Here is a 26,978-nt window from a genome sequence, read left to right on the forward strand (position 1 = left end):
CAGCGTGTTATTCCACATTAATGTCATGCACAGACTTAATTCGGTTTGGTCACCAGTTTATACTATAAAAATTATCTTTTATTTGTTCATGACAACACATGGATGATTCAATCCTCAAAAAACATTTTGTAATGAAACCTTTTTACATTCACTCTCACCACAAGGTCCATTTGTTTGTTGTTTTGAGCTTTCGTTTTAAGTCAACGTGGACAGGAAGTCTCCTGAAGTTCACAGTTCATTAAAGCTGCACTAATCAATATTGTTTACATCATCATTGGATCCAATCACCATGTATTATGTGATACTGTTGCTCGTACTACAAAACTACAGAACAATAGCGCCTAATTCTTGGGAAAAATCTCTGATAAACTGAATGTATGCCACCCGCCTAGCAAAATGGCAGACAAAGTCAGCGGCTAGCTTGTGAAAAATTTAGAAAAAAAAATCTTGGTTTTTCACTAGAGTTGGTTGATACCAAAACAAAGCTAAAATTGAGTTTGGGCTTACACTCATTAGGTGGGCAGTAGTCTTTATCCACGACGTTCCACTTCCAGGATTGTTCAGATGCCGGATGTCTTTCATTTCGGCCGGATGGTCGTCACCTTCCGCTTTCTTTGTGTTGGAATTTTAAACTCCGGTCGATTTATGAGGACTATGGTTAACTGCTCCTCAGATCTCTGCAGGGTAAATCCAGACAGCTAGCTAGACTATCTGTCCAATCAGAGTTTTATCTCACACGACTAAAACAACTTTTGAACGTACACATGTTCAACCCAAACAAGTTCCTTCACGAGACTATTTTGCAGAGGCGCTGTTGCTCCATGCGGAGCTTAGCACCACCCAAGACAATTGTGATTGGTTTAAAGAAACTTCAGTGACAAAATTGTGTCACTTTGTAACACACATTATAATGCTGGCCTAGCTGCTAGCGTGGCACGCCCTCATACTTTGCTTCTGACTGGCTGGTAGTCCTTACCTGGTTCCTGCGCATATGTGACTCCCAATAAAGATGGAACAGAAGTGAGATGCCTCACTCTGTAGCTGAAACAGAGAGCTCAACACAGGGTCAAAAGAGGAGCTGCAGCAATATGCACTACAACACAAATATAGTGTTTTTTGAAAATTAAACCACATAAACCTATTCAGGTACAACCTCTAAATACAATTATGAACCTGAAAATGACCATAATATGAGCACTTTAATGTTATATGTTTCATTTTGAAATGAAACTACATTATTACCCAGTTTGGTTAGCATACTGAGGTTAATGCTGCATTTAAGTGGCTGGAATAGAGTGTTTACATATGTGTAACATTGTAATTAGCACCTTTATTCAGACTATTGGAACTCTCCAGTTAATGTTGGAGTCCAGTATGATCAGTGGTAATAACAACCAGTGAATAAAAAGAACATGAATAAAAAGTGCATTATTGTATTATGGGTTAACCAATTAAATGCTCTCGTAAAGGAATATATTTTTTAAACCAAATGACAAACAATGAAACCAAATAGACTTGTTTTACCATGTTATATTTTTATTTCTGCAGAGACAAAAATGACAAGCAATTTATTTACAGAAACCTGTACAAAAGCAAATTAAAGTATGTAAAATATCTCATAAATAGAAGTGGACTTGCGTTCAATACACTTTGCCATGTTCAGCTAAGCTGCGTGCATAGTGACTCATATTAAACGATGATACATTTGTTCCTCAATTTCTATATCAACATCCAAGTCGCAGGACAAATAGTAATGGTTAATATTACAAATCTCATTACACACTGTGAAGGCTATAGGAAAAAAGGAGAGCACAGACTGAACACACACCTCTGGGGCGGCAAGATACAAACATTTTGATAGCAGCTACTTCATGTTTTCTGTCAAAAAATCTGTAGCAGTTACCTAAGTGAATATAAGAAAAAAACAGTGTTCAGAAATGAACAAGTGAACACTTTTTTCAGGGTAGTTGCCAATGTATGATATGTTTTATTTCATGTCCTCTCTTTATGTTTGAGGTTCACACTACAGAGTCTTTGTTTCCATCTGATCTAGAAATCCAAAGCATCACTGTGCAGTATCATAGCAAACATCCTATCACACTTATTTGTAGGACAGGGTTTCATCACCTACTGATATCTGATATATATATATATATATATATATATATATATATATATATATATATATATATATATATACTGTAAATCGGCATGAGTGTTGTGTTGCTCGGCACATGCTGAGGTGTGTGTTCTGTCAGCTACTCCCTCCTGCAGCTCCCCCCCCACCACCACCACTTCCACTCCTCGTAGTAAACCGTCACATTAGCATTTTTATCTCTAGGCTCCCTCAACTCTGAGCAGTCAAAATGTCTCCAAGCACTTTTTTTTTTCTTTTTTCCCCGCCTCTACTGTATCTTTCTATGCTGCTATATTCAGTCCTAGAGCTTGTTTCATGCACAAAGAAGGTTACTTGACCTCTGATGTCATACATGTACATGAGTGGAACACGACAAAAAAATCCATTATATCATTATAATTACTACCAACAAGCAACTTTTGAATGTACCTGTACTCATTCGGTAATGCACTATGCTAGGAATGGATATTTCAACAAGATAATTAAACCCGGCGAACAATAGCCATTCGGGTATTAGACCTACAGGCTCACTACACTGACATTTGACCAGTTGTCCTCGAGAAGCCTTTGACATCATGGGATTTCATCTAAGATATGCAAATGTCTTTCAGTCCATTCTTAAATGCCACCCCATCTAATTTAGTAAGCATGTCAACGTTATTGTTGCTGCACCATTCCAAACCAACATTTAATCATACCAGTTGGTATAAAAAGGCACAATTGCATATTTGCATTCACTCTAGTATTTCTTTTTTTTTTTATGTTTTCTTTGTTTTTTTCAGAAGCACTCTAAATATACAAAGTGGCACCAGATAAAGAAAAAAAGTAAAATGTAGTACATTGTCCATGTTTTTGACTGTTCAACAAATGGTATTACAAAGTAAAATACAAGATGAAGATACAAAATTGCAAATCTCATGGTATAAAGTTGACATAAATGAAACATATGAAATATTTGGGTTTGTGTGGTGATATGAGAGACATTGATGAAATTTGATCAATTATGACAAATAAAAATGAAAAAAAGATCAACGGTATGGTCTTAACTGACGTACTAAGTTGTACTACATGTTTCTTTAGGTATAACAAAAGCAAGCAACAAGGTGGATTTCAATGTTTACAGGGAAAACTTTTTTTGTACATTTTGTTTTACATTTTTTTTCCTTTTCCTTCTCAGTAAGTGAAGTAAGTTCCCATTAAACGTGCAGTAAAAAGTAAATATTTATGTATACAGTTGATAAGTATAGGAGCACTTTCTTTCGAACAACGAGTAGTACTTACAGACTATAGATTGCCAGAATGCAGAAAAAAGCAACTCCGGTCAAACCAAAGGGGTTTTGCTAACATACAAAAAAGTTCCATTGCATCTGATATTCTTTTGCTTGAGATTTTGCGCCTCTGTAGTTGCGAAAACGAAACATCACTGTGACAGGGAGGCACAACATCTCAACATTGTCATGTGTGTGAGTGGTAATTAAGCGTCAGCTCTGAGGATGTGTTTGATGTTTAGTTGAGACGTCACATTCTTCTCTCATTCCTTCATGTGATGCCTGCTTTAAGCAAGGTTCTCCACAAAAAAAGCTATTTTTGTGTGTAATGGGGGAATGCTTCATTCTGTTTGCGAAGCTTTGGTTTCACTTTGACACCGTTTTTCTCAGCCTGTAAATCCAAAACCGTCCTGGTATCTGCGCGTACATACTTTTTCTTTTGATTGTTCTCCATTGAGCTGATTCTTACATTCGTGCTTAAAGATGCCATCACCATGTGCTTATGGAAAGCAACATCTACTAATGCTAAAACAGGACTTTTGGACAGCCATGTGTGGGTTAATGTCACCTCGAAGGCTTGAAAAGTGAAAAAGAAGTTGATGCTTGTTGGTCACGTGTATATTATATTTATTGCTCAGTCTATCACACAACAAGAAAGAAATAACAGCAAAAAGCTGTCCTTGCAGCTGTTTTAGGATCAGTTTGGCCATGTTTATGCCCTCCTAAGCCTATTATCGGTGTACATCTAAAGTATACACTAAATATAGCCTATACACACACACACACTATATACTGCATATCGGGCCCATACGCACATACAATTTCAACTGCACCTCCATAATTTTAATCTCGGCATGCCACACACTGTGCTTACCCAGGATTTACAGTCCAGCAGCGCCACTGGCCTCAGTTATATGGATCTGCTTCTGTGTGTCTGCATATGTGATTTGCCAAAAACAGGGCAAGTATTACAACTTGATACAAACGGTAGCATCCCACTGTGGTGATGCGAATATGCACGACCATGTACATGCATGCTTTCAACTTATAGAAAATGCCGCCATTAGTCCTTGTTTTTTTTTTTTTTTTTTTTTTTTTGTTTTTTTTTTTCCTCCCCCCCCCACCCCCCAGACAAAGAACGAGAGACTGAGGAAAGGTAGTAAGACAAAATGGAATGAGAGCTGTTAGCGTTGTTGCTGTTGTCCAATGTCTATGTACAATGAGTGACTTTTCACTTGTGAAGAGCGTACACACTGGTATGTTAGAATAAGTCATCATTTGTGTGTCACACCAGTGGTGTTGTAGTCTTAAACAAGGTGTTGTTGCAAATTCCATTGGCTCCCATGTCTGTCCAACAAATGTCCATTTCAAGAGAGGAGTGACACAAGTGTTGTTTTCTGGGCTGAGTATTTAAAGCTTCCCGTCCTTATAAGATTTGAAAACGGTTACGTTTTGGTCTGCTATTGAGCAACTTTTATCACAAACAGCTCAATATGACAGAGACCATTATGTCCAAAGTCCCATACGTATATATTGTTGCAGCCACTGAACACCACGGCCAGAGCAGTGTTCTGAAATAAAAAAGAGGCATTACCAGACACACTTTGAAGTCCACATGTACAGTTTTGTTTCTAGAAAAAAAAAAAAACAGAAAAAGAAATTGTCTCTTTTGTACAGTGTCATCTTAAAGAATGGGGCCTACGTGTGTGTGTGTGTGTGTGTGTGTGTGTGTGTGTGTGTGTGTGTGTGTGTGTGTGTGTGGAGGGTAATGCATGCATGTACTGAATATGTAAAATGCGTTGATTATTGTACAGAGTGACTGTCAAGCAGCAGATCATGTCCCAAGAGCCCGACTCGCCAGCAGAACAACCTCATCCAAAGTCCCATAGATGCCCCTCAACAGTTCTTCCTTCTCCTCCTTTCTTCCAGGTCATGGCCGGAATTAGCACTTTAAAAATAGTTTTTTTTAATATATCCACTCAGATTTTTCATTAAGGAGCTGTCGTAAAAGTCTTTGGAGAAAGTGTAGTCCTACCTTGCAGAAGAAGGGTGGCTAAAAAGCTTCTAGAGCTGTAACGGTGGTGGGAAAGCAACTACGCTTAGTGTTGTACTTCAATGCCATATGTCGTGGCACAGCGGGTGCGTCTAACACTCACAGGTACACCTCCCGTCGAGTCAGAGTACCACAGGACGTGGGCTTGTACTCCCCAGTAGGTGCCAGAGGGATCTCCTCGGTGGGGTGGCCCAGCGCCTCCTCCCCATTTCCTGGCGAGCCGAAGGAAGGCGAGCCGAAGGCCTCGTAGGAGGAGGAGGAGGAAGCCATCTTCTTGTTGAGCAGGTTGCGATTGCGGTCGCCCATCATATGAGCGGCGGCGGGGTCTCCGTTGGCCATGGCGGCCATGGCGAGGATCTCTTGGCTGCCGGGCTGCTCGGCGCTGCTGCTGCCGCTGCTGCCGTTGCCGCTCATGAAAGTGGAAAGCTTTGGTTGTTGGGGGGTGGTGGTTGACTTGGATGGCCGTCGCTCAGGCGACGTGCGCACAGGCATCCAGCAGGAGTCCGAGTGGCCGTACTCGTCGCATTCCCGTGTGCACTTGCCAGTCATGGCTACATCAGGCAAGGGCCGGGAGTCTAGAGGAAGCAGAAGGAAAGAAACAAAAGTAAATGATGCGGTTTGTTTCACAAAAGTGGGATATTTATTGATATACTAACACTAAATACATTTCCTAGCACTTGGTGTTTGGTGTGGTATGTGTCACATGATTTGGCTATCATGAATTCCTTCCTTAGATGCGAGAATTTGTATTTTCTCCCTAATGAGGTCAACAGCGCATCTAAATGTTTATGGTGAAGGTAAAAAAATAAAAAATAAAAAAATTGTCACGTATAGTCAAAGCTAATGCAACTTCTGAATTTTATCACTCGTGAAGAGAATTGAGCTCGTACGGATAAAATTGCATTTGTTTTCATGCAGAACCCATACCACATGACAGAAACGAAAAACAACAATGAAAAGAAGACTGCACTGACTACCACAACAGCCTCAAACTAAAAAACAGTGGCGTGAATCAGAGTTTAAATAATGTCATGCTTCAAAACGTGTTTGTGCTGAGAGGGGAAGGGAGGAGTGGGAGGCCAGTGATGGAGTGAGAAGGGAAGGAGGTCAGTTTGTGTTTTTCAGTTTGCCCTGATCTACAATTTAAGATTAGTAAGTACAATTAGGCCTACTGTGCGTGTGTGTGCGTGTGTGCGTGTTTGTAATGTATGTGTGGGTGAGTATGTTTATGAGATGGGAGCACCAACAACAGCCTATCTGGTGATTGACAGAAGGCAATCACATTCTGATCTAAGTAGCTTAATAGCTTTGTGTGGCTAAAGCACCCTGATATCCTCTTAAATTCCACTAATAGGGGTCTTAACCAATTACCTAACTGGGAGCCTGCCTCAGATTAAGTACGTCTACTGTATTATTGTGGAAAGCAAATTATGTGCTTACAATGCTACACCAGGACAACAGGTTTGACAGATACCCTACTGTCAATGACTACTGTCAGACAGTGCAATACGTGAAATATAGTTATCCCAAAAACAGCAAACCAAAGCTGAGTAGCTCGATATAAGACAAAAACTGTAAGGAGGGAAGGAAGGAAGGAAGGAAGGAAGGAAGGAAGGAGTCTACTCCACAGCCCTGACCAAATGCTGAGACCTTACACAGAGTTAATAAGAGTGCCAATGTTATAGAGATGCATTGTTAGATGTAATTTATTTCATGATCTGATGCAAAGTATGGAAAACCAAAATCAAGCAAAAGCGAGGGTGAATGCAAACCAAGCCAAGCATGCCTTTGCCCATGTTAAAAGAAAATCAAAAGAGTTTGGACCATGGCTTACTTTTAATGCTCGTTTTCTCCTGTAAAAGAACAAAATAGAACAGAAATCACTCTTTATGTTTTGCACTTATGCAATAAAATATATATTGTATGAGAAACCTTGAGCAACATTGAAAACTGTAACTAAAAGACAACAGCACCAAAATAGTGATATGCAGATCAAACATATGGCTTAGGACACAATGTAGCCAAGACAAACAGCAAAGAAAAGAGGAGATAGGGATAACAGAATGTAGTCCTACTGGTTGGAGTGTTTAATCAACAAATGTATCACTTTCAATATGAATGCCTTTCAGCAAAACATTCAATATTACTTTGAGAGTGCCATTCCTGTGCTGCCAGAAATTCTATTCCTACTAAAAGCCTATTAGAATCCATTTTCATGTCACAAATTACCTTTTGTAACGATTGCCAGTCAATATATAGCCAAAGCCTCAGGGAGCGACTGCCAGTTGATAGAAAAATCAAATAACTTTTTGTCATTAGTGCACCCAAACAACTGAGTAGTTCTGTTTAATGAAATGTTAAAAAGCTAAATAAATGAGAGGAAAAGCAGGAAAATAGAGGGATGCAATGGCAATCACAAATAGTTAACATGCCTGCTGAAAATGTAGTGAAAATGATAAAAGTGGCAATGGATCATGTCCCCCTCTCCCTCCTTTCCTTCGTCTCAGCTTGACAAACACAGCCATCAAAGAGACAAGCGGATACCAGGTACTGATTGTCTTGCTCATTTACACCTACGATTGAGCCATCAGGCTACCCACAATGCGCGGCGGCTCTCACAGGGCCTGTGGTGCACTGCTCCTGAATGCCCATCCAATTGCCTCCTCACCCCAGTCGCATTCAGACACACTGGTGAAAAAAAAAATCAGCAGGGAAGATTTCTTGCTTCCTCCGGCTCTTGTTGGTAAGCAGCCACCTTTCGGCATCACGTCTCTGCCACCGCCGTGCACGGTGAGCTGCTGTGGTAGTCAGCCGGCACTCTGTGTGTTGACTGCGCTGAAAGGAGACTGATTATTTCCCAGCCATGGTCCATTGACTCTGCAGGCTTGCTAAAAATATAGACGTTTCCCACTGAGCTAATGAACTGGGCTGCTATGTCAAAGAAAAATATGCTGTATTTTTTTCTGTCTTCACAAGTGTCACCTCCCTCTGAGGTTGGGCCATCAATTTGAGTACTTTAAAGATCCCATATTGTAAAAAGTGAGATTTTCAGATTTTTTTTATGATAAAGCAGGTCTAGGTGCTATATAAATAGTGCAAAATCCACAGAAAAATGCATAAAGCCTGTATTCAGAAACTGTGCCTTTAAATGTGCCGTCAGGACTTCCATGAAGTTGTAATGTCACAACTTTAATGTATATATACATTTAGGTAGAAAGTGCTGCTACAGTGCCGTTACAGTCATTCCATGGCTGCATTGACTGTGCAGAGACGCCGAGAGCGCAGATGCCCAGAAACGCTGACCAATCACAGCAGACTGGGCTTTTTCGGGAGGGGGAGCTTAAAGAGACAGGCACTAAAACCGACCATTTCAAAAAGAGGATGAATACAGGTAAATTCAGATGGACAGTATTGGAAAAATAATGGGTTTTTTTTACATAAAAGCATGTTAACATTTTCTAGTAGAAACCCAAAATACAAGTATGAACCTGAAAATAAGCATAATGTAGGACCTTTAAAACCACTTAAATCCATCTGTCTTTTAGCTTTGGACAAACAAGTATGTTAGAGTCGGCTTCAGCCTGGGCTAGTAATTTAACCGGTTGGCTAAGGAATAGCTGTAGGTAATGCTAAATTAATTCTAATGTCCACGCAACATCCATCTGATTATTATTTATTTAACAAGAATAGAAAGAAAAGTCACTCTTTACATTTCCTTATAAACCCTGGCTGGCTTATTTGATTCAAACTTTATGTTAAATCCAAGAATGTCAGACGGCAGAATCAAAGCAAATGCATTACAATATGGCTGATAATAAAAGCTATTGTAATTGTTTCAAGTATTTCCATGGAGAAGACTCGCAACGTTGCTTCCAAACATATCCATAGGCCCTTTTAAGACCCAATTCAGAAATCAGGACGTGGAAAATATCTTCAAAGAAAAGCCCTTAGAGCACACCAGCACTGTAGCGTGCTTTTGTGACATATTCACAAACGTCCTGCAAGCCCACACTATGAACCATAACATAACACAATACAAGTGGGTCACTCGGCTGTGTTAAAAAGCCTCCCTGAAACACTGAGAGCCGAACAAGGAGGCCGTCCATACCAGGTTACGTCCCAGTGGGGGGCTCGGGCCTCGTTGTTTAGGGATCCAGAGCCAGAGTACGGTGCCACAGGCAGGGCTATCTCCGTCGCTGGAAGAGAAGAGCTTTCAGCCAATGCTCATAATGGCCCACAACGCAAGCCATTAGCCGTTTTTTTTACATTTAAAGAGGCTTCCGGGAGAGCGAGGGAGAGGTGGCGAGGGTGGATCAGGGAGTGATTGACACATGAGTGAGAGGGGCAATGGGCACAACGGAGAGAGCTGCAGCTTTCCCTGCAATGTAATTCCATATGGACAAAAGTCGTACGCTGCTGAAGTGATGATTACCCAGCGAGAGTGAGACTGCACTGTAGAGCAGTGCTCCGAGATATTTGTGGCTCATACTGTGTCTATACTGAAGACTTGCTTCGTTTGTGCAAGAAAGCAGGCTGGAACTGGGCCAGTGGCAGCACTGGTTGAGCTGCGGCTTTTCTTGGCTGGCTTTAGTCAGCCACCCTATCAGCTGACTAGCTTACACTGTGGGATATTTCAAAGAACTTCCACTGCCGGGGTACAGTAGCAATTTGATGCGGTGTCTTTAGCGCTCGCTAAGATGTTGCAGTGGTAGAAAAATATGGAGGGTTAGACTGTCATCGCTTCTGGCCATATGCACAATAATGTCTGTTGCGTGAGCATTTCTGGGCAATTACGGTTTAGTGTGTTTGTTTGTGTCATAGTACTGTTATGGAAGTTTCCTTTGCAGCAGGGGGGGGAATTTCAGAGTTTAGTAAATTGAAACAAATAAGACAGACTGAGACTAAACACCAAGTTGGGTTTTTGTATTTTATTAAAAAAGATATATTTTTGCAAATAGGATCAACATGATTTCACAAAAGGCCGCAGCCCAGTGTGGAGTCAGTTTCTCAAATGAGTGAACAGAACACCAGACTTTTATGCATCTTCAGAGTGACAGCACACACGCACTTAGATTATTATGACGCTACAATTTTTACATGCAAACTGATACACATGAAGACAATCAGAGAAATACAAGAGACATCTTGGAGCCATTTCGCCTCCTCCTCCCGGTACGACTTTCACCCCCCAGTTACATCTTAACTGGCATGGGAAAACTAGAGAGTTTTAGGGCGACCTTGTAGCCCCTATCTGTTCAGACAAACCGTGCTCACATTATGTTCCAGACTGGACGTCTCACAAAGTTAGAATCAAAATCTGCATGTGGGAATGAGAAACTCTTTCAGCATTTGTGAGAGAATTAAAGTAGAAATAAAACATAAAAATACAAGGAATTATGCTTATGTGTAATTTTTGCCATTACAGTACTGTACACTGAGTTTTCACTGCATGTCAACAAGTCCACTTGCCAGTCCGCATTCATCTACGTCACCAGCGCTTTTTCTTCTGAGATGCGTCTTCCCCTGCGCCATCGCTACTTCCTCTCTTTTCTCTCCCTATATTTCGCTATGAATCGCTGCTACACACTGAAGCTCCGTGACCTTTTGAACTCTTTTTTCCGGCCGGCAGATTCAACCCAAACAGCTGAGACATTGAGAGGAGGGGAGAAGATGATGCAGATGAAGAAAAAAAGAGACTGAGAGGGAATAGGAGACAAAACTGAGGTGATGTGCCTGCGTGCATTTTTGTGTCTACGCTGTGTCTTTGACAGACATTGCAGTTGGCTGGACAGCAGATAGGGGTCAGAGCAGAAAGGGAGGAGGAGGGCATGTGGGGGAGGACAAAGACATGAATGATGTAAAGAGGGAGGGATAGAAAGAGAATAAAGGAGGGCGGGACAAGGAGGGAGAGTGTGTGTGCCGAGTATAGCAGGGTCAGGGCCTAGGAGAAGGGAAACAGCAGATTGAGTGGAGAAGACAGCATGGCTGCCTCTGGGCCGTCACAGGCCAAACACACTGCCAAAGAGAGCAGTGGAGAGGAGAGGAGAGTAGGGGAGACAGGAGGAGAGGAGAAAGAATTGAGGACATTAGCAAAGGCAGGAGGGGAAGGAAGGAGAGGGCAGGAGAGGAGCATGGGCGGGGGGTTAGAAGGAGTGATGATGAAGGGAACTTTGATAACAGAAGATGCTCTGTGCTGTAAATAAACCCTGGTAGCGTGCTCTCACACATGCTTAACGTATCAATCCGACGACCTTGATTTAGCCTGTTTAAGGTTTCAAATTATCTCTCCAACAATGAAGTCCTGTGTACCGGTAGATGCCAAGCACCGCTCACCACTCCATTAACTCAATCTCATATACTTCCATCACATTCCCTGCATTAAGAAAACTAAAAGAAACACTTTAACCTTCTAAATGTCATTTACACGCATCCACATGGTTCCAATTCAAAGCCAAATTGAACATCTTCTCGATTAAGACAGGGAAAAAGAGAGTTTTCAGGGCTTTGGCACCGAGGCACGAGAGGGCGCCTGTGTGAGAACAGTGAGTCTGGCTTGGAAATGGGCTTGTGATTGCCTCACACCCATCATCAAAGGCCTCCCTGTACGGACAGATCTATTTCACACGGCGGAGCAATCAGCGCGGAGATGACAGTGTACATCGCCGAGTGTCATCCAGATTACTCTGTGCGGGCTGAGGGAGGGAAAATGAAATATTTATCCTGAAAAACCAGCTGTTGAAAATAAGCAGGCCTTAATGACAAAACAGGAGGAAAAAAAGGAGAGAGACGATAGAGATAGGAATGAAACTTAAACCAAACACAACACCAAAGAGAGCTCTCTGCAGTTGCTCCGCAGTCGTCTTTCTTGTTTCTCCCTTTCTACTCATTCTCGCCTCTAATAGGGTCCCATTTAATTAGGTGAAAACTTGGCGACTAATTACGGTGTTAGAGCGAGTCTCACTGTGTTTGGCTGTCTCGCTTTGCACGGCCCCCGTGGCGTCGCCTCGCTGATGAGAGGTCCTCATCATCAAAGACAGACAGGCAGATAGACACTCTACGCTGCTGAATACACACACACACACACACACACCAAACTTAAGATGGCTGTGGGGAAGGAAAGGAAGGAAATGGAGAAAAAGAAGAAAGAGGCCTACGAGGAGAAAATAAGGTTGAGGGAGGAAATGTAAGAGCATCGAGAAAAAGAATAGGTGCTAAATTATTAACGCTGTGACGGCGAATTCAGACAGAACAATATCCACAGGAAAAAAAGCGATATTTGTCTTTCTCGTGCTGAGATGTTTGCCAGACAATTAAGGAGGGATGGAGGAGAGAAAGATGTGCAGTGGGACAGCGGAAATGAGAACAAAAGGGGGGAGTCCTGGGGAGCAACGACCTTTTGAAAACGCAAGTCACGGCATGCACCCCGAGCGACGACATTAATTGATTGCATTAATGTCAGCAGTGGAGATTTCTTCAGTGGCATAGTGATAAAACCCCAACCCCAAACATATAACCCCTAATAGTTCAGTTAAGATCTTGTAAGCGGGAGGCCAATTTGATTGAAGGAGCAGAAAATGACGAATTTTCCGTCCATTTTAATTACTCTATACTATTTATCCTTAATGTTTCCGTACCAGTAACACTGTGTTCATGAGCCCACATTTGCCCCCTTTTTCAACATTTCTTCATGTAACCACTTTTTGCTTAGCAGTGCTGCTTATAGGCCAGCTGGAGGAATGTTGTTAAAAGTGGCAGCAGGTGATCTATTCTCTGCCTTCTGAGCTTCTTGAAGTATGTACTGCCTGGCAAGGGCAACTAAGGGAATAATCTGGAAGCCCCTGCCATGCCTCGAGAGGTGCAGAATGGACGCAAAGGAAAACGGAGTGAGTGAGTGAGTGAGTGAGGGAAAGATACAGAGCCCTGATCGAGGTTTTGTAATGAGCTGTCACCTCCTTTTGCCTCGCTTTTCCAGATGCCCAACCTCTGAGTGGAACCAAGACTCAGCATAAAAAAAACCCACATGAGGCCATCCAGTACTTATAGGAGACCTTTTCTAGGCTATATGTAGCTAGATGATGACATCAGATCCTTTTCATTCTTCCTTTTTTAACTGCTGTCTCTACCCTAACTAGCATTACGATAACACTGCAGGTAGGCATTGTAGGTATGATATGGCTGTTTCTTCCTCTTCCAGCAGGGTCAATACTCTTTCTGGAATAATTAATGTACTGCGGCCTGCTCCTGATGTAATTAATTGAGGAGAGATTAACTAGCATAATTTCATTCTGGTGACGATCTCTCAGCCAATTATCAAATGCGGCTTGCGCTCTCCCTCCCCTCTGCACACATCCTCTCTCTCCGGGTCTCAACCTCTCTCTGCCCATTTGAGCAGTCAGCACTCAAGCCAAAGAGCCCATAAACAAAGTGTCCCCGCATGTCATGCTCCCTCGTTCATCTTGCATGCGTATGGGCGCTCGCACGCATGTACAGGGCGAAGCTTTTCGTCCAGCAGGTGGTCGCCGTGTTCACTGGAAGCATATTTTCTCTATCTCAGTTACACATGCATGAATGCAGACACCAGAGGCCGTGTCCTGAGATCACTGCTGACCCCTAACCTTATCTATAAGTGGAACAACAACAGCATGATGTGGAGAGGAGAAAAGCAGAGTGACTCATCCACTCTGCTAATAAGAGTGATGGTGCTGGCTTCCTGCCAGACACACAAAACTACTGAAGCAACTCAAAAATACCTCCAAGATATGCTTTGAAATCCACACACATCTTTATAAACAAGGGTATTTTCGCATCAGGCTTTCCTACAACTCATATATTTGTATATGTGATGAATTGATGCTATAAAAAAAAAACATCCAATTACAGTATAAAATAACAAACCGTGTCACCCTTCCCTTCTATGTGCTGTTTTCTTTAGCATGGCACTCTGAGTTTATACAGAATACTGTGGAAGACCCGTTAGGATTAGCATTAGCCCCTCTGCTATGGTGCATACATTCAACACTGCTAGCAACCAATAAAACAGTATGACATTCTCAGCTCATTTTCACACCACGCAGACACTGTGCGGGTTGTAGCAAACCTTATAGTAGTGTGTGGGTGTGGGTGTGTGTGTGCTCAGCTTTCCCAGGCACAGACAAGAAGACAAGCACACAGTATTATTTGATAAGAGAAAAACAGCAAAGGGATGTGGGAGTGGTAGGTGTGTAGAAAATGGTAGGGCTTACTAAGCTACTGTGAGTGTGTGAGTGAGGGGTTAAATCAGTTAACATTTTTTGTTTTTTTTATTGTTTATTATTCCAATAAATTATTTCTCACACATACACACCATCTCTCCCCATCTCTCTCTCTCTCTCTCCCTCTCCCTCCAGTCTTTCGAAAAAGAAGTGCCATTGCTTCCCCTCCACTGTTACTCTTATCGCACACTCACAGGCACATTCACACAATAGCCTGTTTTACACCATTAAATGGTTATTTGTCAAAATACAATTTCGATTAAATCCTCCCCTAAAATAAAAAAGAGGAAAAAAACGTCTGTGATTTGTGCTTTTTACCGATTGTACTAATAAGAGAAACCATCTAAATATTGCTTAGTCATACTGTAGGTCTAGAGAGGTAAGAATTGTCTGAGGGGTACAGTTTTGAAGATGCCCATGGGTAGTTTAAAGAATATGATGGTGGGATTTTTCTCTTATATGGTTCAAATAAATGGTGACCGCACAGAACATTCTTCATGTTCTGCCCTAAGCAGCATATGAAATATGAAGCTTTATCAAGAAGTATAATACCACTTGGCAAAGACACTCATAACACTATCAGTTAATTTGCATCAGAATATCATTATGTGTCTCAAAATTAGCATGGCCTAAATATCACAAATAATGTTGTATTCATGCGTTTCATAACTTTCATTTCAGAGATAAAAAGTGCCACCAACTCTTTATTTCTTTATTTGCAATAAAAGAAAATATGACAAAATAAGAGTCTGTCCTTCCATAGAAAATGTACTCTCTCAGCACCTGAAGCCTGAAAACAAAGGTTCCGCTTGTGATAAGTAGTTAGCAGTGGCGGGATAGCTAGTTAGCTTGTGAGTCAGCCAAATAACACCCACTATCAAACATGCTTGTGATCCTGAGTGTAGCAATTAGCTCTCAGCAGCTAGCGCATTCTCGGCCAGAGCGAGCAGGGCATGGTGAGTCATGACCTTAATGGAAAGCTAAGCTAGTGGTGGAAATGTGGTGGGGGGGTAATTATGCTGACCTCAAGGGACAGGCTCCCTGTTTTTCGGCATGTAGGCTCATAAACAGGCACAGTGAATTCCACTCCAGGGCAGAAAAGGCAAATTGTCCCGGGCCTTGTGTTTTCCATCGGGATTCTTTTTCTGTGTTTCAGCAGGTTCACAAAACATGATGGATTTTTATGTTCTACCTCAAGGCTATCAGGGAAACTGAGCTGATCAGTCTGTTTACTCTACAAATTTCTTTCATTCATGTTTGATTTTGACAACAAATAAACAACTAATTTAAAATATCCTTTACAATATGGGACCAACAGTGAACAGATAGAAGGGCACACTGCGTGCGCAATGCCATGCCCTATCTCGCAATGTGAACCAAAGTGAAAACTAATTTTTCAGTATTTCATGAAAATCAGGCTAGGAGTTCTGTAATCCTGCTGACAAACAAACCAAACCGAAAACATAACCTCTTTGACAGAGGTAATAATGTTGTTTGATTCAAGATGGTGCACGTGTTGCAGTGGCCAAACAACCCTAAATAAAAGCTGCCTTTATCCCTTTTGTCCGTAGCCTTGGTCTTCTTTCCCATCTGCAGTGATGAGTTTTAACTCACAAGCTCAATTATAAAGATATTGGGAACTGACAACACTCTTAGACCCAGCTTTATGGTGTTATGACGAGGGTAACCAAACAAGTGATCAGACGCGTTTTAGAGATTTCCCCCCTCAGAGCACCCAGTGGGAAGGCTAAAAACAAACTGCATCAAATGGCTCTGCACAGTGCAGCCCCCGATGAAAGTGCTAAAAGGATGTGCCAGTCAGCAAATAGGTTCTCCGGCACCTCTTTAATGTATCCTTGAGTCTGACCAGGGGGCCTCTGCTGTGTAAAAAACCTCCCACAGTGTTTTGAGTGTTCAAAAATGGAAGCAAGGGCTTCTGTGACAGCATGAAGGCCTCATTCTACATGGCGGACATCTGGTGAGGGAGTCTTGATCACCTCAATTTGCATACTAGTCATATGTACAAAAACATACCGCATGATGCCAAGATTTCATCAAGTATTGGGCTTGTTCCCGCTGGGAGTGGCTTGGGAGCTCGGCGAGAATTGTGATCTTAGATTTTTTTTGGAGTGCCTTAAACACTATCCAGCCACTGTTGCTTCGGCAGAAGCTCAGAGCGATACAGCCCGATAACGCCAAGGTGTCCTGGATTATAGACTATCTCACAGATAGGCCACAGTTTGTTCTCTCCCGTAGCAGTATATTGGATTTGCTGCTGCAGAGAGGCACTGTGCTGTCACCTTCCTTATTCATTCTCTATCTTTGACTTGAGACTCAACTGTGGTTCACGCCACCTCCAGATTTCCTCTGATGATTCCTCCATTATGGGGTGCATCCGTGAGAGAGAGAGAAGGAGGGGGAAATGAGTTTGGTGGGGAGTACCTACCGGCCCCTTTTCTGTACATTTACTGTACAGTCTCAATCACGTGTTTTGAGGTTTTTGGTTGCTTTGAACATAGTAATATATGTACATATTTTTCTGTCACCTCTGTGTTTGTATGCGTGCACGTGTCAACGCAAGGCCATGCGAGCTGCGTGTGCACTAGCCGTGTCCTCTCCCCATCCCTAAGAGGTTTTGCATGTTGTGTCACATTATGCAGTGTAAAGAAGAAGCCCATCTGAACATTTTCACCATCCTCTCCTCCTTGCCTTGCTTCACCAGCTAACACCACATCTTAAACATTCAGCAGTGCAGGATTCTGTTTCCAGCAAACAAACGCCACAGGGAGACAACAAGGCTCTTTTCAGTCATCACTCAACATGTCATTTCCTATCCTTGAAGCTCCAAAGATAGATTTGAATGCAAGTGGACACTTGAAAGCAGGTTTCACATTAACATTGGCATGTATCACACGGATGAACAAGAAAGTTAGATGATTGGAAGTGAAACCAGCCCTGGATTTGAGTCACTAACCATGGCCCTCTTTCAACCCACAACACACACTTCTTAACTTCTTAGGCCAGTTTAGCAATATAGAACTACAGTGCCATGGCTGGAGCCATACACAGTGTATTATTTAAAGCACCAGGGGCCCAATTTGTCACTCTGGCGGGCTCATCAGAGACGAACATCCTTTATGAAATGCACTTTTCACGCTGCCTGTCAGAGGGATCAAAGCAGCTGCAGCCTTGCCTGTTTCTCCCGCTACAGCTTTGCTGCTCCAATTCCCACTGACAAAATGAGTCAATTTAAACCAAATGGATCCCCTATCAAAATAACGAGAGTGAGTGAGGGAGATAGACAGAGAGAAAGAGATTCATATCGTGGGTGGATGAGGTTTGGACAGGTGGGCAGTAACTAGGGAATATGGACACTCAGCCACTCTTTTCTTGACTGAAAATAGTTGGATATAGGACATAAATGCCATCACTGTATTAGAGTTAAAGTCAGTTTTCCGCTAAATGGAGTGGATGGTCAGACTTAGAGAGTAAGAATTCATCGTATGGAAGAAATAGTTTTGTTTCTATGAGAGACACATTACATATGTGGTCAGAGAGGCCCTGCCATTAAGCATTTCGCTCATATAAATGCACTATTTCTGGTCCAATCTTGACATTCTGTACATTGTGTCCGTTTTGACAGAACAATGGGTCACTCAGTTTTTGTTAAACAGACCTTAAAGGCACATTTCAGTAAAATAGGACTCTTTATTGAATCTAGTGGAATCTGTAGGAAACTACAACAACATTGGAAAATTTGTATTTCCCCTTTTATGAGCAATTTCTTAAGGAATTTAGAACTTGAAAGCTCATATTTCAATACTTCAGGGACAAGACAAAGTTTTATGTCTGAACGATTCTAGTGTATCTACTTGTCTCCACAGAGCACACACTGACTCAGATGAGGTGGTATTACAATATTGAAGCTATAGCGGTAACCCCAGCCTTATACACATGTTGGCAAATGTGATGTTGCGAGCGGATGATCAACAGCAAGCATTAGCTGTTAGCTTGTTAGCGAGGCCAACATGACCTACTTTATAGTTTTTTTTAATTTACGCTTGGGGTAAAAAACAGTTGATGATTCAAAGGGCATTTGGTCATGGTCTGGATGTAGAGATCAGCTCCAGTTCATACACAGAGCCGGTTCGAAAAGCTTTAATTATCTGCAGCCAAAGGTTTTCACGCAGCACTAACCTGGCATTGATCAGCAGTACTTGGGAACCCCTACTGATATTTGATGCAAATATTACTGATCGCACCTTAAAGAGACACTTGGAGATGGTAAATGAATACTTGAAGAGTTCAAAAGCCCCATGTTTGCCTCATCATTCTGTTTCATTCTGTCTCATATGGTACTCAAATTAATTTGACATTAGATGGCACGGAGTACGTAACATAACTTCACCATGCATTTTCTCCTTTGCCTTTGAAGCACTGCTTCACAAGATTATTCACCCAGCTTGACAGGCCTATTTTACCCCACTTCTACCCTCTCTACCCACCCCCTTTTTAGCAAAGATCTCGACCAATTGATTTTTCCTCTTTCCTCCGTCTGCCTCTCTCCTCCCCCCTCCTTGATTCTGATGCTTCTGGGTTGTGGGAAATGTTTACATTGATCGACGGCAGAGCTGATGGGTCTTTCATGAGCGTCAGAACTCAAAGTGTTTTTGTCCCACCGATGTCTCCAAATATCAATCACCAGTGGGAGAAGTGTGGGCCGGACTGCAGATTAGGCCAATAAAGCCACAAAGGCCAGACTCATTTTCCAACCTGAGAGTAGAGAACTGAAAAATATACACCAGAGCGCAATATAGTCTGACCGGTGATGGAGTGTCTGTGTATTCCGTGATGCGTCCTGTGAGCTGTCGGTGCTCGAAAACAGTGTTTTAAGAGACAAACTTTTCGGCGAATGATTGAAATACCTGAAGCAGACCCAGGCACGAACTAAGTTCGACCTGGAGGTGCAAAGTTGTTTATGTGCTGTGCATGACGCCGTTCTGGGGGGCTAGCAGGAGCGCTTAGATGGTAATTCCTGCATCTGCGTGGTCTCCATTAAAAATGCAGCGCAGACAGGATATTTTCTGCATCAAATTTTTATGATATCAAGCTGTCTCGACAGCCCCGTCTTACAGACACTCACACGTAACAATGATGAAGTTCTTGAAGCCTATCTCTCCCTTACTCTCTGAATGCAGTATGGCTTATTTGTGAGGGATGCAGACAAGGTCCATGGTTCATAAACAGTGGTATCCCTCAAGGGCCTTTGCTACTGTCTGCTGTCTGCGTGCCATCTCCCAGGTGCACTGACTCACATGCGTGGACGCACACCAACATCACTGTTTACTAGCTCTCCTGCCTGTACGTACAGAAAACCACATTCAAACATGAATTATGCCCCATGAGGCAGATTAAATATTTTCTCTAAATTTTGATAGGAAAAGGATTTTGAAGCTGCCCCGGTATCTAGTGACAGGTTAAAAATGAACGCCTTTACAACAATATGGGTGCTACATGTAAATTGAGCGACACATACGCACATTTAAATTAAAGCCCACACATGCGGCACTGTACAGTCCATTGACATAATACACAGTACAGTTGGCAGCCAAACTAGTAAACACATTATGTCTTATCCTCATGAATATCACGACCCGATCTGACTCAACTGCTCTTTTCATATTTTCATATTCATATTCTGCTGTCACATCCAAGATAAAAGCACATCATTCCAACAAAATAAAACTCTGCGAATCCCCCGTTCCACCAATTGCTGCATGCAAGGTCATATGTAAATAGGCTTCCCTTGCAGCAAGGGAGACAGAGGCATCACCACGCGTGTCAGCATCATAAAAAATGGCAAAAGCAGTGTTTGATAAATACGCCGGGAACCCAGTCACACGCATTCCCTTGACCTAAACAACTAGTCAATAAGGAAATGGAGAGCTCTGGAAGTTTCGGCTCAGTACAGAGGCAATGAAGACGTACACTCAACACGTGGTCACTTCACCCTCATTATCGCTATCACAGTACTCGTATGTTCTTTTCACATGTGTGGAGAGCAGAAACAGAGTGGAAGCTCATTTTGGCCCCATTAAAACCCTTATCACGGGAAAAGCTTTCAAGAAAGAAGTTGTAGTTAGTTGTTGTAAAATAATATTAAACTAATAGTACTGGATTTATCACTTTCTTTGCACAGAGCTAGCACAGCTAAATATCCTTTTGATGACGCCCAACTTAATCCCAGCAAAGCTGACAGAGTATTTGCTTTCTATCCAGTTCACTGGTTGAAAGATTAGCATTATCTATGTCCTTTGATTAAAAGAATTCAGCAAGAATAGGACAGAGACTAGACTATAGCATATACAGTGAGTGACTCATATGAGGGTCTGCTGCTAGGGAAGGGCATGCTGTGTTAATACCTGATGAGCGTCAGTTGAAAAAAAAAAGTAATAACATTTATTTACTTCCTTTGTTTCCTCTTGAGAGACCAATGGGAGGGGGCTTGTTGAGCTACAGCGGAGTGTGCAACCAAATTAAGAGCGAGAGAGAAACATAATCAGCGAGTGGTAGAGAGAGTATGCAAGATGCAAGTGTGTACGAGAGAGAGAGAGAGAGAGAGAGAGAGAGAGAGAGACAGAGAGAGAGAGAGAGTGGTAATATGCTTGGAAATTTAATAAGGCTCAGCGCTCCTCAATAATATCACCCGCTTCACGGAGTCCTCTGGGAAACATGAAACGATAAAGGATGATGCCTCCCTCTGACAAACGGGGTGTGCTAAAAGCGCTGGAGAAAAAAAAAAAAAAAAAAAAGAAGAAAAAAAAAAACAGCCACGCGCCGCCGCCATAGCTAGCGCAGGTGCTAATGTGCCCCAGGCTACACTTTAAAGAATTATTCATTTTCTTCTCCTTATGCCTCGATTCTCCAAAACCTCCCCTCTCTAAGGTCACACACGCTGCACACTTATTTAGACTGAATGTCAGTTTTTGTTAGTGGACATGGGCGGTGCATTTAAGAAGAGTTCCTGTTTTTGTGTGTGTGTGTGTGTGTGTGTGTGTGTGTGTGTGTGTGTGTGTGTATGAGCATTCAAGCCTGTACGGCCATGTTGAATATACTGCAGTAAGATTTGTCATGGCACCACAACTTTGCCTCTATGAATGATACAGTTGCCCAAAGATTGTGATTGCTCAAACTGTACTTTAAATAAATACACTATATGCCAGTATAGTATGTGGACAGCCAAATATTATATTCATATGTGACTGTTGGATAGCTTATTCCAAAACATTGATTGATTGGCATTGATATGCTACTATAACAGCATCAGCAAAATGTTGGGAACTTGCTGCAGGGATTTGCTCCTTGTGAGCCACAGTGACGTCGGCCACGAGTGTTGGCCGATGCTGTTCCAATTCATCACAAAAGGGGTCTTTATGGAATGCAGGGTCATTGTCCTGTTGAGACAAGGAAGGTCTTCCCCCTGAAAGCACACTGTTGTCTCAAATAGCATCATATATTATGACATTATTATTATTTTCCTTATCAATTAACTCAGTGGCCCAGGTGTATTAGTGCTCAAGCATAGCGCCATTTATTATTAACTGTTACTGAGCTGCTGTTGGACTGCATTGGATTTTTCTTTTCCTGAGAACTGTTATGCCGACTACCTCCATCTTCGAACTGGGGCGTCTGCATACTTTTGGCCACACACCAGTTCTTAACATATACCCAATACAGACAAATGAGTACTATCAGTTTCATTTGATTACATATTTGTAATACTTTCCCTGAGTTTATCTGGAGTTGCTTTTAAGTGCAACCCTACTTATGTCAAACCCAATGTGTTCATGTTGACACCAACACAACGGAGAAATGCACCCCCGTGACCTGCCATGTCCTCTCAAACAAACCGAGAAAGACAGCCCCTCGCTCTGTTGAGTCCTATGACATTTACATACCACACTGCCTGGTAGTGTAGGAATCACCCTTAGGCTGTACCAGGTCTTGAATTTCGGACAGGCACTTTTAACGCCGCTCCCCCCCTCCTTCTCTTGTCGCTACCTCACCAGGACCTGCTCACGCTTGACAAAAAGAACCCCAAACATGTACCTTGCTCCACTGCCGCCAAGACGGGCTGCTGCCTTTTAGACGGGGGACACAAAGCGTGAAAGGGAAAAAAAAACATGGCCCATTTCTTTCCCTCCCTCCTCTCTTTCCTATCTGAGCAGACATTGATGTTCACATGCTTTCTTTCATGGCAACTCTGTCTATCAAGGCTCACCTGCTCTTTTGTCTTCACTAATCCGTTCTCTCGCACTCGCTCAATTTTTACCCATTTTTTTTCCCTTCAATACTTCCTCACTGAAGTCACTCTACCCCCACCTCCCCTCTCTCTCTCTCTCTCCTCCCTCAACCTCACCCACCCCACACGCCCCCCATTTCTCTCATTATCTGCCTCTGTCTCTCCTGATCGGCCAACGACTCCCTATTGGCAAATTCATGAGATTGATCATTTTTACACGGGTGGGTGGATTTACTAAAAGGGCCCCTCTCCTCTCTTCCTTGATACACGGCTCCTACACAGTACGCTATGTGGCACCCACACCCTTACCGGTAAGACTGTGAAACCCTATCACTTAACATGCACTGGGCTCAACTCCCAGGAGGAGAGAGAGAGAGGCTATGGGAGGGAAGGAGAAGAAAGCGGAGTAACATCTGAGCGGAATACTAATAAAGTGCAGCACTCGAGAAAAAGGAGTCGGAAAAAGACAGTGGTGCTGCAAAATTACCACTTAATTTGATTCAATACGGTGGCATCTCTGTTTTCTATTCGCCTCGTCTTTGCGTGCACAAACGTGTGCGTCAATTTATGTGAATATGTGTACGACTGTGTGCAAAGTGTGCCCACGGGCATGCAAAGATACAGAGTTATAGAACTCTCCACTTAAGATATTCATATGCCTAAGGGGACTTTGGGTACTCCATTCTTTCTCTCTTTTTTCTTTAATGTCTGCGTGCGTGTGAGTGTGTGTTCGCACCAGTATATAAGTGTATGTGTGAGTGTGGTCGGCTCCTTTGAGCAGAGAGAGAGAGAGAAAGAGGTTACATTAGCATGATTAAAAGGACAGTAACAAATGACTGCTGTCTCAGAATCCATGTGACTATCACAACAGGATATAGGCCAAGTATATCAAGGCACACACTCCCTCGTGATTTGACGTTCCTTCTAAAAGAGAGACGGAGTGGCGGGAAAATGAGCAATGAGGGTTGAAAGGAAGACACAATATGCAACATCGTACTTGTGCCAACTTTGAGAATTTCCTCGATCATATGTGTTGTGTATAATATTTTAAAAGGCTGAGTGTGTGTGTTCAGATGCATCAAATATTAATGGTCACTGGTGAAACCTCATTATCACAATTTCTTTGGGGGAAAGAATACAGAATAAAGAGTTTCTTTCATTGCTACAACTGCTGAGTTGCAGGCAAAGGCGGCCTCTAAAAATAGCCTCAAGGTTTCTTGTGCCGTAAAACCCATTTCTATGCTCTCACACTGGGTAGAGGAAGTGGAAGAGCATATTTTTATACTGGTCCTGCTCATTGTTATTTCACCACTATGCGGACTATTTCTCTTCATTACAGCTTTTAATCATTTAGCTGAGAATGACTTGCCTGGTGCTGGGAAGTTCATTGGCTCGGCTTTCAATAATAACCATTCTGAATGGATAAAGTCATTAATTCCTGCCTATCACTTGGCTAATGCTCACCCATGGCTCTGCAATAAACCTTTGCTAGCCGAGTGTACTCTTTTCCAATTCCACTCAGAATAAGGAAGCTATAACCTTGTTCATGTTTGCACAGTGGAAAGAACATGTTTCTATCTTTGCCCATGGCAGCATTCAGCTGGCATTCATTAATATTAGAGGCAGAGGAAGGGAGAGAGTGAGAGAAAAAGATTCTGCGGTACATTAGTGGCCAGATTTATTGACGTCTTTGCGCCGTGAATGTGGCAGGTGCTCTTAGGCTACTTGTGAACAGCGGAGCTCCCCTCAACTCCTGCCTCTGGAGATAAGTTTGGACACACACACACACACACACACACACACACACACACACACACACACACACATTGCATTCTGTCAAGGTTGCTGAGACGTTGCAGGAACTTTTATGAATGTTCTCTGTCTTGTCAGGGCACAGTGTGCAGCCTCACTGACAGCAGGCACAAAATGATGGAGAGTCTGTGCATGGTGTTGCCAACGGCTGAAAATCACCTGCTGGACCCGTGGCCAGACCTTGAAAACAGACTTAGACCACTTTTGAGGTCTCTAAGTCATATTTTAAATCCTTCAAACAACTGCTCATCTATGAATAGCCGCTGTGGTGCAAAGCTTTCAACACGAGGCCACATCATTCCAGCTAAGGGTGTGGTATAGACAAAGAAACTGCCACCTGAGTCGCCTGCACAATAAGACCTTTCAAAGTTTCTTCTCGTGATGAGTGAAGCTCATTTTATCAGTTATAAATCAGTGCAGCAGGGCATCTCTCTTGTCTCATCATGGCATGTATTTTCTAATGTCTTGTCAAGGCAGTTGGTGGTGTGACAAATCAACACAATCTGGTTTGTTATCTATCAGGGAGCATTTCTTTGGCTCTCATTGGACACTACTTCTGTGTACCTTACTATCTATGCCTGCTGTAACATTTACAATGCCTAGTTCAAGTCTAATGGCCCATAAACGTACTATATTTTTGCCTTTTAACCCAGCCACACTCTCCCAGCATGCATCTCATTTATTTGTTGCTTTATGAGACAGTTTAGCTTTTATATGGTGTCACCAGATGAATCTGCCACATCAGTCCTGTTCAAATTCAAGAGCGGACAAGAACGTGTAAGATTGCTACCAGCAGATGAATGCAGTATACATGCTCTATAATGGCCTTGGGGTTTCTTAACATGAAAGCGCCGCAAGAATCATTTCTTGGCCCTACCCCAAGCCACAGTCATAACCTTTTCACCCCGGCTCATATGTCTCTCCCAGGCCTGCGGCAAACAGCAAGCTCCATCACTCAATGGATGGGAACTGATGTATGGAGCAACGCTTCGGTTCAATACCATTTAATTGTATTAGGCCTAAAGTATGAGATTAGTCTTCAAATCTGTCCAGAAGAAACAGGGACGGTATGTGAGCGCCGGAGATAGCATATTAAATTGATGTGAATCCGACACGGTATAAAGAGGGGGACTCTGGTCTCAGGAGATAATGACTTGCTTGGTTTGTTTCTGAGGGTCAGCCTGGCCATTTCAGGGCTAGGGAGGTGTACTCATTGACAAGTCAAAACTATTTATGCCGCCCGTCATCACTAAATATTCCATGCAACTTGATTTTCATCCCTCGTACCTTGCTCAAAGCAGACCAAGCTCTGAGACATGTTGTCTGGTGCCATGCTTTTGAAATAAATTAGAAAAGGGAAGGGGAGAATAAATCACATTTTCATTGGATTTTTGTAGTGAGGGAGCCTCGGCAAGAATCAAAGGAATGTGTTTAGGCTATGAAACGCTATCTATTCTTGGATTGTGTTTGTGCTTTATTTTTGGGAGTTACTGTGGTGCTGCATATCATGAATAAATATGCTACAGTGTGCTTTTTGTCATATGAAAGGCCCTGGTGTCCATGGTGAAAAAGAAAGGAGGACAGAAACACAGTACGTACAGTACAAGCTCATTTATCTCTCTTTTCTTCTGTGCATTATATAGAGCATATTGTGTCATCCTTAAAATTGCCAGAAACAACGCTTTTTTTTCACGTGTGGGAGTGCAACACATACAAAATGTGCCAACCAATCTTCAACACACCATGTACATATTTTGTAATTCAAACACAGAAGCATTCCAGGTACTAAATCTCCAGCAATCGATTGGAGCTGTGGATATCATAGCAAAGGCAAAGGAACCCACCAAATATTTAATCCACAAGAAACATATCAGTATGGATTAGGCCATCTTCCTTGAAAGTAAGTGCATATTTACTGACACAAACAAGCATTGGGAGCTTGCTACTGAGATACGCATTGCTCTGTGACAGCATATGAATTCTGTTACATTTGTTGCAAAAATTAAACAATACTGTTGCATATAAGGCTGCTCGGATAAATATCACCAGATTTAGAGGGTATACTTTTGGTTAGATAGTCACTGTTTGGTTAATGCATTTCTTGACTAGTTAAATACATGTTGGAGTTTTAATACCAAGACAGATTAAAGCTTTG

At 42.4% G+C, this 26,978-nt stretch overlaps 1 protein-coding gene across 6 annotated transcripts in view; it reads right to left on the reverse strand.

Moving 5' to 3' along the window:
• Positions 1 to 4,540: 4,540 nt before the first annotated feature.
• pcdh7b (protocadherin 7b) overlaps positions 4,541 to 26,978 on the reverse strand; it is a 105,826-nt gene continuing 83,388 nt past the window's right edge. For 2 of the 6 annotated variants that reach the window (XM_039822850.1, XM_039822849.1), the window contains exons 3-4: positions 7,293 to 7,311; positions 5,896 to 6,033 (exon numbers count right to left, since the gene is read on the reverse strand). In XM_039822850.1, the coding sequence (XP_039678784.1) occupies positions 7,295 to 7,311 (17 nt within the window). In that variant the 3' untranslated portion in view covers positions 5,896 to 6,033; positions 7,293 to 7,294. Of the gene's footprint in view, positions 6,034 to 7,292; positions 7,312 to 26,978 lie in introns of all 6 variants that reach the window. The other 4 variants (XM_039822847.1, XM_039822846.1, XM_039822848.1 and 1 more) reach the window with 3 other exon arrangements.

The sequence above is a fragment of the Perca fluviatilis genome, chromosome 14 (genome assembly GCF_010015445.1).
Source record: "Perca fluviatilis chromosome 14, GENO_Pfluv_1.0, whole genome shotgun sequence".
Taxonomy (NCBI): domain Eukaryota; kingdom Metazoa; phylum Chordata; class Actinopteri; order Perciformes; family Percidae; genus Perca; species Perca fluviatilis.